This window comes from Bufo bufo, chromosome 2 (genome assembly GCF_905171765.1).
Source record: "Bufo bufo chromosome 2, aBufBuf1.1, whole genome shotgun sequence".
NCBI classification, from domain to species: Eukaryota; Metazoa; Chordata; class Amphibia; order Anura; family Bufonidae; genus Bufo; species Bufo bufo.
Window position 1 is genome coordinate 26,491,889 of NC_053390.1, and position 11,501 is coordinate 26,503,389.

The 11,501-nt window shown below is 41.2% G+C and overlaps 1 protein-coding gene across 1 annotated transcript; it reads right to left on the reverse strand.

Moving 5' to 3' along the window:
- Window positions 1–3,311: 3,311 nt before the first annotated feature.
- On the reverse strand, window positions 3,312–10,574 carry LOC120991240 (gastrula zinc finger protein XlCGF17.1-like). The gene is made up of 2 exons (XM_040420102.1): window positions 10,522–10,574; window positions 3,312–4,412 (listed from the first exon to the last, which is right to left on the reverse strand). Exon 2 carries the CDS (start codon window positions 4,378–4,380, stop codon window positions 3,451–3,453), a length of 930 nt encoding a protein of 309 aa, XP_040276036.1. The 5' UTR covers window positions 4,381–4,412; window positions 10,522–10,574; the 3' UTR covers window positions 3,312–3,450.
- Window positions 10,575–11,501: the final 927 nt, after the last annotated feature.

Consider the following 11,501-nt stretch of genomic DNA (forward strand, 5'->3'; position numbering starts at 1 on the left):
TACATGCTAAACTCCCATTTTGTGTCTCTCTGATAGTTGAAGTAGCTTATGCAATTTAAAGTGTTGGCAGAGGACAGCAGTTCTGATGGTCAAGTCTTATCACAAGAAGTAGAAGCTTGCACATTCCAAGAAGCTGAAGTCACAATGTGTTATGTGCCCGATGTTTCTATAGGTCCTTTTTGTAAGACTAATGATTGCTTATTATCTCAGTATTCTGATTGGTGGTTTTCTAAGAGATTTTCATTGAACACTTTTGAATACTCTGAACATCTATAAAGGTTTTGTAAGTGTCTTCAATAAATCAGAGTCAGTCTGAATCACACTGTGTCTGTGCCGCAAGTCTTACTCTCCAGCGCGCAGCATCAAATTGGGAACCATCTGGCAGACTGGGAGGCGTGAGCTTCAACCTAAATTATTTCCTAACTGCATCGGGGTGATTTCCAGACACCTGCTTTCCTGTTCACCGCAGGAGAGTCATACACTGTGACCACCCATAATGGTTCCATTCTAAGAAAGTCATCTGATCTTAAATTTATTTCCTGCAACAAAGTGATGTCCACTTTTAACTGTTTCAAATGGCGAAGGACTTTCATCCTTTTATTGGGGGATCTAAGCCCCTTAACATTCCATGAGATTACTTTCATACTGGGACGAATATAGTAGATAAAGCAGGAAATGGCTATGGGCTCTCAGACAATGAACAAGTACTAGTTCACCAGATGGATCTCTAGAGAGATATACTACCTGGTTAAGCCAAGGCTATGGACCTGCGAGAACAATACACAGAAAAACAAAAAATCCACAACAGTAGTGAGCACAATACAAAAGGATTTGGGGGAAGGGGGGTGCTATCTTTTCTTGGGGAGAGAGAACCTTAATCAATGTGAGATCTTCTTAAGAGCTCATTTGCATCCCTTTCTTCTCATGTATGGCCTATAAGTCTCCTCACGCCGATTAAGGCGCTCTCTCCCGAAGGAGAGATAGTACCCCCCAAATTCTGACCTGGCCTCTCACCAGGTTAAGCCAATACCCTCTGCTCTGCACGCACCCCGAAACAGCCGTCTGCAGATGAGGTTCTGGCTTATTTAATATCCGAGTCATGTCTCAAGGCCTATTTAAAGGGTCAAACATTGACTTATAGGATAGATGCTTGTTAAGAGCTCATTTGCATAGCTTTATTCCCACAATACAAAAGTTCACAAGCAAGCAGCATTGAAATAATGACTTCCCATATTCTGGTATCTCAGAGGTACACCCTCTCCTCGCCTCAAGAAAAATAGTGTTGTCAAACTCGTAGCTCTAAAGATGGAGCAGATAGACACCCCAGAACTTGAATCTTAAAACTGTAGGAAAGTACTTGTACATTTGTCTATCTTAAACAGGCGTAGCAATTGATGAATGTTCCCTGCCCATGCCACGCTCACTTTTTTAGACCTGGCGTGAGCGGGGAAAAGTCACAGATTGCTCCAGAAATACATCTAATATAGACGTATTCCTGGATAGTAAATCTCTCACTTTACATTGTTCTCTGCTCAGGGTGGATTGCTCTGGTGGCCATGTCAAGCAGTACTTTAACAATACTTTTGTCACAGTCTCTAACATGACAGGTGTCCGAAGATCTAAGAGACTGGCTGCTGTTCTCGGTGTGGTGTTCCCTCCCACATCACTAATGTGACAACTTTGTATCTTTAGTGTTAACCACCACTAACAGTGATTGTATTGATTGTTCTAGAAACAGCCAGATGTTGAACATGTTTTCACCATTTCTGATATAGGTTACCAGACATAGATTATTCATGGGGACAAGGAACAATTTTAAAGTCACTGGAGTAACAGAGGATTCATGGATACAGGAACAAGAGGCCTTGAGTTGACAATAGCAGACAGCTCAACTAAGAAGGTGGTCAAAGTCTCCTGAGTAAGCCTTCCACCAAATATAATAAAGGCCATATGAAAAAAAAAATGGTGCACACCAAAGAATCACATAATGTCTAAAGGTATTAGTATCCAAAACATGATCATAAAGATAGTAAAAACCATATTACAATCGCAGCTACCTGACAAAGCTGCATACAGCGGCGATACGCGTGGGGCTCTGTTCCTTCCACTACAGCCGATATGCGAAACTGGTGTCTATTGTAATCACGAATTAGTATGTCTTTGTGTTACTTGTTGCAGCACTAATTTGTGCATATGATGCTGTAATAGTTTTTAATATCTTTGTGATCATGTCGTGGAGCAAATATAAGATTTTATTTTATCAGTAAATACTGTTTGAATGAAGATGAAATATTAATATGTCCACATATCTTATAAAACCGTTACATGCAGTGGCGTACCTACAATAAATGCAAAGCAGGCAACTGCTATGGGGCCCAGGCGCAGGAGGGGCCCAGTACAGAACTGGCGAGCTCAATGCAAAGAGATTATTAAAGCTTCCATGTTCATTGTAGTAACTCTTATGCACTGAGCTCCCCCTAGTGTTGGCTGCAGGTAAACAGTTTTGTAATAGAATAGGAAGCATGAGACTCTTCAGTATATTATTATGCCAGTTATCTGGTATAAATACATAGAGAAATATGGTGTTCCGAATGAGTGACATATTTTAGAAGCACCTGTTCCACTTTTTACTAAATACATTTTGGATAAAGTCGGTGAGACCAAAGACAACTTTTTTTCTTACTACAATTTTAATTTGAAAAAATGTCTTCCACTTGTATATTTGTCAAAAATCCAGGGTGTTGCGCATTTTCTGCATTGTTATGGGATTGATTCATGCACGTAGACTGGGAAACTAGGTGCAGAGGGGCCATAATAAGTTTTGAGATCTGAGTATGTCCCTGGTTACATGGAGCGTTGTTACTTCTCCCCATGTCACTCTAGACTCTCCCGCAGTGTGGGTGGATGTGTGAATACAGTGATAAGAAACAAGGTTTATGGGGACAATACATCTTCAATGCTCTGGAAGTAAACAAGGCTCCTCTTCTCTTTCTTATATCCGCAATACTTTTCCTCCATGGGTCTCGGTCACAGTTGACCTCTGAGAAATATACTGTAATTTGGTTGTTTGGCAGATCTAGGATTATTCCACCCAAAAAATAAATCTCATGGAGCCACATGGTGACGTATCACATGATATGAAGATATTATAATGTCATAATGTGACACTGCATCTAATAATTATCAAAGGGGTCACACAGTGACTTGGCTCAGCAGTCAAAAAAGTCCAATACTTGGAGTTTTGGTAGCAGGTCATCATAGAACACAATGCAAATCATATGCAACTGCAATGTGGCTGTTTTAAAAAATATATATAATAGCCATAAAATATCTGCACAAAAACAAGTTGCTAATCTGCAGCACATGTTCCCATTTAGCCCCCAACTTTCATGTCTATGAATAACAAGGGATTAAAATTATTATTATTATTTTTTATATAGAATTCCAGCACTATAGATTCTTCTCTGTGTGACTTCTCTCATGTTTAACAAAAACTGATTTTCCTGCAAAACATTTCCCACATTCTGAACATGAATACGGCTTCTCTCCTGTGTGACATCTCTCATGTGTAATTAGATGTGATTTCCAAGTGAAACATTTCCCACATTCTGAACATGAATATGGCTTATCTCCTGTGTGAATTTTCTTATGTGTAACAAGATTTGATTTCCAAGTAAAACATTTCCCACATTCTGAACATGAATGTAGTTTCTGTCCTGTGTGAATTCTCTGGTGTTTAACAAGAACCGATTTAACTGCAAAACATTTCCCACATTCGGAACATGAATATGGTTTCTCTCCTGTGTGAATTCTCTCGTGTGTAATAAGCCATGCTTTTTGTGTAAAACATTTTCCACATTCTGAACAGGAATATGGCTTCTCTCCTGTGTGAATTCTCTCATGTGTAACAAGATGTGATTTATTGCTAAAACATTTCCCACATTCTGAACATGAATATGGCTTCTCTCCTGTGTGGACTCTCTCATGTGCAATAAGACATGCTTTTTGGGCAAAACATTTCCCACATTCTGAACAGGAATATGGTTTCTCTCCTGTGTGAATTCGCTCATGTTTAACAAGATGTGATTTATATGAAAAGCATTTCCCACATTCTGAACAGGAGTATGACTTCTCTCCTGTGTGAATTCTTCTGTGTGTAGAAAGACTTGATCTCTTTGTGAACTCCTTTTCACAGTGAAACCTTTTACTCCCTACTTGCTTACCTACATTTGTGGTAACAATCAGTAATTGGTCAGGAGATGGATTAGGGGGATTATATGACAGTTCTGTACTGTGAAGTCCTGAATGTACATTAAGGTTTTTTCCTGAAGAGCACTGCATGATATCTTCATTTTCAAGTTTATATTTTAGTGATAACATGACGTTTTCCTCAGATTTCTTACTGTGATTCTCTGTGGAGATGAAAATTAAAATGTGTGATTTATTTTTATTTTTTTCTAATGGCACAGAGTACAGAAACTTTTAACATTCCTATGAGGATGTTAATGGATCCAGCAGGAACTAGAGGTATTCAGTCAGTTGTTCATTTTGAATACACTTCTGGCTTTGGTTCAAAAAACTGCACCAAAAGTTACACATGTGATTCCAGCCTTATAAAGCTTTGCATAATACTCTGATAAAGTTCTGGATTCTTGTCTACACCCGGTACACAAATCTACTGTAGCTTAAAAATTTGAAAAACTCAACTACAGTTACAAGAAAAAGTATGTGAACCCTTTGGAATGATATGGATTTCTGCACAAATTGGTCATAAAATGTGATCTGATCTTCATCTAAGTCACAAAAATAGACAATCACAGTCTGCTTAAACTAAAAACACACAAAGAATTAAATGTTACCATATTTTTATTGAACACACCATGCATTCACAGTGCATGTGGAAAAAGTATGTGAACCCCTAGACTAATGACATCTCCAAGACTTAATTGGAGTGAGGTGTCAGCCAACTGGAGTCCAATCAATAAGATGAGATTAGAGGTGTTGGTTACAGCTGCCCTGCCCTATAAAAAACACACACCAGTTCTGGGTTTGCTTTTCACAAGAAGCATTGCCTGATGTGAATGATGCCTCGCACAAAAGAGCTCTCAGAAGACCTACGAATAAGAATTGTTGACTTGCATAAAGCTGGAAAGGGTTATAAAAGTATCTCCAAAAGCCTTGCTGTTCATCAGTCCACGGTAAGAAAAATTGTCTATAAATGGAGAAAGTTCAGCACTGCTGCTATTCTCCCTAGCAGTGGCCGTCCTGTAAAGATGACTGCAAGAGCACAGCGCAGACTGCTCAATGAGGTGAAGAAGAATCCTAGAGTGTCAGCTAAAGACTTACAAAAGTCTCTGGCATATGCTAACATCCCTGTTAGCGAATCTACGATATGTAAAACACTAAACAAGAATGGATTTCATGGGAGGATACCACAGAGGAAGCCACTGCTGTCCAAAAAAAACATTGCTGCATGTTTACAGTTTGCACAAGAGCACCTGGATGTTCCACAGCAGTACTGGAAAAATATTCTGTGGACAGATGAAACCAAAGTTGAGTTCTTTAGAAGAAACACACAACACTATGTGTGGAGAAAAAGAGGCACGGCAGACCAACATCAAAACCTCATCCCAACTGTGAAGTATGGTGGTGGCTGCATCATGTTTTGGGGCTGCTTTGCTGCGTCAGGGCCTGGACGGATTGCTATCATCGAAGGAAAAATGAATTCCCAAGTTTATCAAGACATTTTGCAGAAGAACTTAAAGCCATCTGTCCACCAGCTGAAGCGCAACAGAAGATAGGTGTTGCAACAGGACAACGACCCAAAGCATAGAAGTAAATCAACAACAGAATGGCTTAAACAGAAGAAAGTCAGAGTCCTGGCCTCAACCCGATTGAGATGCTGTGGCATGACCTCAATTCACATCAGACATCCCAAGAATATTGCTGAACTGAAACAGTTCTGTAAAGAGGAATGGTCAAGAATTACTCCTGACCGTTGTGCGCGTCTGATCTGCAACTACAGGAAACGTTTGGTTGAAGTTATTGCTGCCAAAGGAGGTTCAACCAGTTATTAAATCCAAGGGTTCACATACTTTTTCCACCTGCACTGTGAATGTTTACATGGTGTGTTCAATAAAAACATGGTAACATTTAATTCTTTGTGTGTTATTAGTTTAAGCAGACTGTGATTGTCTATTGTTGTGACTTAGATGAAGATCAGATCACATTTTATGACCAATTTGTGCAGAAATCCATATAATTCCAAAGGGTTCACAAACTTTTTCTTGCAACTGTATGCTTGGCAACGAAGTCTGCCAACACATTTGCCCTTAAATGCCAAGTGAGAATAACATTAAGAGAACAAAATTACTTAAAAGGGGTTGTCCAGCCATATACACTCACCTAAAGAATTATTAGGAACACCATACTAATACGGTGTTGGACCACCTTTTGCCTTCAGAACTGCCTTAGTTCTACGTGGCATTGATTCAACAAGGTGCTGATAGCATTCTTTAGAAATGTTGGCCCATATTGATAGGATAGCATCTTGCAGTTGATGGAGATTTGAGGGATGCACATCCAGGGCACGAAGCTCCCGTTCCACCACATCCCATCCGTCGGCCCATTATCCTCGGACCTCTAGCATCCACAAGGCATTTTTGCCCACAGGACTGCCGCATACTGGATGTTTTTCCCTTTTCACACCATTCTTTGTAAACCCTAGAAATGGTTGTGTGTGAAAATCCCAGTAACTGAGCAGATTGTGAAATACTCAGACCGGCCCGTCTGGCACCAACAACCATGCCACGCTCAAAATTGCTTAAATCACCTTTCTTTCCCATTCTGACATTCAGTTTGGAGTTCAGGAGATTGTCTTGACCAGGAGCACCCCCCTAAATGCATTGAAGCAACTGCCATGTGATTGGTTGACTAGATAATTGCATTAATGATAAATATAACAGGTGTTCCTAATAATTCTTTAGGTGAGTGTAGATTTCTTAGACCTGATGACGCTGGTGGATTAATTAGAAAAATCCATGCTATAAAACTAACAAGCTCTTCTTAATGTACCTCCTCCACTGCTGCTGTGGAAATATCACACTGTGCAGTACAAGCTACAGTCTCTATTACTCTGTATTTAGAGATTCTCCTCCTTCCAGTTGCTGTATGGAATGAGAAGCTGTGTGGAATTGCAGTTTCTAATTCCATCTGCTGCCTTATTTTACTGCAGCCTGTACTGAGCATGTGCGAGACAGCAGCAGAGGAGGAGGTGCACTGAAAGGAGCTTGTCTATTAAGCTGTAGATGGACAGAGACTGAGTTTAGTTAGTGAATACAGAATTCTTGAACACTCTCTAGGTCAAGTCATAATATACTCATTTTAATGTCAGAGAGGAAAAATGTTCAAAAGGGATTATACAGCCATTCTGACATGGAGTTTCAAAGTAAGGACACCGGCCTCATCAGGTCTAAGAGATCTGTTTCATACTACATGCACAGTATTGTTAAATCTAATGATAGATTATCTTTAATACTGTTCTGGACAATCTGATCATGGCAAATGTGTACATTTAACAAGATAATGTACCATGAGGTAAAGCACACACCTCAAGCTGAAACCACGGACAACACAATGTGGTCTGTTTAGCTTAATGGCAGCATAGTCACCGGGGCTCAGGATTACAGACATCTTTAGGATGCAGTAGAATAGACAAAGGTCAATCAATCAGAATCTGGAATAAAGGTTTCCAGCACCTTGTTGGGTGCATTACACTAAGAAGGATGTTCTAAGGGGAACGCGGGTCCTATGAAGAATTAAGAAGATGCTGGTTTTCTGATACATGAGCTCTTCCATCATGTGGACATCACGAATGTCTGTGAGCATGGAGTGACACTCCTGATGGCAGGAATCTAGGTTGATAAGCCTGGTCATTGATGGCTTAGATGTCTACCTACTGTACACAGGGTCATGCAAGTTATCTGCTTCTGATCACTCCATCTTACTGCTAGGTGAATAGGGGAGACATTTCTGGTGTTACAGTGATTCAGCATTGGTGTGTTTGTTTGTGGTCGCATCAGAGACCAGCACCATGATGAAACTGAACGCAACACAAACTACAGCATTGCCAGATGTATAGTGCGCTTTATATTGGGAGTATGAATTATCCCATCTGATTTGCTCTACATTATATGATATTTTTATACACTCACCAACTAATGTCTTAAGTCAGTATCATAGAGACAGTTCGTGCAATACTAATCATTGTCATTATCATTGTTATACATTTGATTTTTGTTGATGGAGACTTGATCCAGAGGAGGGAAAAACCCTCAAGGTAGAAGCCAATTTTACTATTTTAAGGAAATCAGAATAACTCCCTGGATCCACGACCCCTCTCTAGTAACTATAACCTGCAATATTATTACACTCCAGTAATACATCCAGGCCCCTCTTAAACTTTTTTGTGAATTCACCTTCACCTCATCCTCTGGAAGAGAGTTCTATAGTCTCACTGCTCTTACAGTAAAGAGTCCATAGTCTCACTGCTCTTACAGTAAAGAGTCCATAGTCTCACTGCTCTTACAGTAAAGAGCCCGTAGTCTCACTGCTCTTACAGTAAAGAGTCCATAGTCTCACTGCTCTTACAGTAAAGAGTCCATAGTCTCACTGCTCTTACAGTAAAGAGTCCGTAGTCTCACTGCTCTTACAGTAAAGAGTCCATAGTCTCACTGCTCTTACAGTAAAGAGTCCATAGTCTCACTGCTCTTACAGTAAAGAGTCCGTAGTCTCACTGCTCTTACAGTAAAGAGTCCATAGTCTCACTGCTCCTACAGTAAAGAGCCCGTAGTCTCACTGCTCTTACAGTAAAGAGTCCATAGTCTCACTGCTCTTACAGTACAGAGTCTATAGTCTCACTGCTCTTACAGTAAAGAGTCCATAGTCTCACTGCTCTTACAGTAAAGAGCCCGTAGTCTCACTGCTCTTACAGTAAAGAGTCCATAGTCTCACTGCTCTTACAGTAAAGAGTCCGTAGTCTCACTGCTCTTACAGTAAAGAGTCCATAGTCTCACTGCTCTTACAGTAAAAAGAGTCCGTAGTCTCACTGCTCTTACAGTAAAGAGTCCATAGTCTCACTGCTCTTACAGTAAAAAGAGTCCGTAGTCTCACTGCTCTCACAGTAAAGAGCCCGTAGTCTCACTGCTCTTACAGTAAAGAGTCCATAGTCTCACTGCTCTTACAGTACAGAGTCCATAGTCTCACTGCTCTTACAGTATAGAGTCCATAGTCTCACTGCTCTTACAGTATAGAGTCCATAGTCTCACTGCTCTTACAGTATAGAGTCCATAGTCTCACTGCTCTTACAGTAAAGAGCCCATAGTCTCACTGCTCTTACAGTAAAGAGTCCATAGTCTCACTGCTCTTACAGTATAGAGTCCATAGTCTCACTGCTCTTACAGTATAGAGTCCATAGTCTCACTGCTCTTACAGTAAAGAGCCCATAGTCTCACTGCTCTTACAGTAAAGAGCCCATAGTCTCACTGCTCTTACAGTATAGAGTCCATAGTCTCACTGCTCTTACAGTATAGAGTCCATAGTCTCACTGCTCTTACAGTATAGAGTCCATAGTCTCACTGCTCTTACAGTATAGAGTCCATAGTCTCACTGCTCTTACAGTACAGAGTCCATAGTCTCACTGCTCTTACAGTACAGAGCCCGTAGTCTCACTGATCTTACAGTAGAGTCCGTAGTCTCACTGCTCTTACAGTATAGAGTCCATAGTCTCACTGCTCTTACAGTATAGAGTCCATAGTCTCACTGCTCTTACAGTATAGAGTCCATAGTCTCACTGCTCTTACAGTAAAGAGTCCATAGTCTCACTGCTCTTACAGTACAGAGTCCATAGTCTCACTGCTCTTACAGTACAGAGCCCGTAGTCTCACTGATCTTACAGTAGAGTCCGTAGTCTCACTGCTCTTACAGTATAGAGTACATAGTCTCACTGCTCTTACAGTATAGAGTCCATAGTCTCACTGCTCTTACAGTATAGAGTCCATAGTCTCACTGCTCTTACAGTAAAGAGTCCATAGTCTCACTGCTCTTACAGTAAAGAGTCCTTAGTCTCACTGCTCTTACAGTAAAGAGTCCCGTTATACATAGTGATTAGATTGCCCTCAGTCGTATTTTTTTTCTAGGCTAAATAACCCTTATTTTGATCATCTTTCTGGTACTGTAGTCCATCCAACCCTCTCCAGCTCTGCTATGTCTGTCTTGGTCACAGGAGACCAGAACTGTACACAGTACTCCAAGTGTGGTCTGACTAGTGATTTGTAAAGTGGCAGGACTATGTTCTCATCATGTGCATCTATGTGCCGTTTGATGCACCCCATAGTCTTATGACCTTGGCAGCAGCTGCCTGACACTGGTTTCTACAGTGAAGTTTGCTGTGCAAAGTAAAAGGAGAGAGTATTTAGTAAGTCACAGAATCTGAAGTCCCTTTCTCCATTTATGATTCCATACCTGTGGTGACATCTCCTGGAATGTCCTCCTCCACCTCACTCTTACACGGGGGATCGCCCATCATCCTCTCTTCTTCATCCTCCACTTTAATATCAGTCAGATCTTCCCCCTGATTTGTCATCTGTAACAATTCAGTACAATAGGAAATCTAACAGATCCACATATAAGACCCCCACAATCTATGACCCCTCTATGACTGCAGGACCCCCCTATATAGATGTGTACAGGTCTCAGCTTCATCTACCTGAGGATTCCCTGGGACCTTCTCTTCTGGACAGTCCTGGGAATACAGAGGACGGGGACATCTCTCTGGTGGATTTCTCCTCCTGGATCCATCTGTAGAGACACAAGCACACGGTGACTGAATACATGGCCTCCTGTAGATCTGTCTATAGATCAGACACTTCTCTCAGCTCCTTCACTTCTAGGTTTAGTGATTGGAGGAAATAACAATATTCTGCTCCTCACCACCTGTGCCGAGGTCCCAGCACCTAGCAGACCATGAGTAACCTCTGTACTATGGAGGGCAGTGGCTGATGGCTCCCTTTTTCACAATATATGGCAGGATTGAGAAGGGATTCGTTTAAAAGTGCTCTGCTACTCCCTAGCAACCAAATAAAAGGTGTCAGGGCATCGTCCTGGCAAAATGACACCTCTGTGAGGTAAATTTCTGGAGAGAGAACCCACTGTGAAAACCTTCAGTCAGACAAAAGTACATGGAGAAAACCTAACAACTACTCCTAGTCTCCTCTCCACAAGACGATAAGGTCTTGGAGAAAGCTTTGCATCCATATCCCCTCCAAGTCTCTGTTCCCTGTGAGATCAATAAAACCCCCCTTCCCTTCCAATTCCAAATTCTCAACCTAACCTCTTCACTCCTAACATTACATACAGCACTACAGAACATATAGGGCAGTGGTGGCGAAACTATGGCACGGGTGCCAGATGCGGCACGCCGAGCCCTCTCTGTGGGCACACGC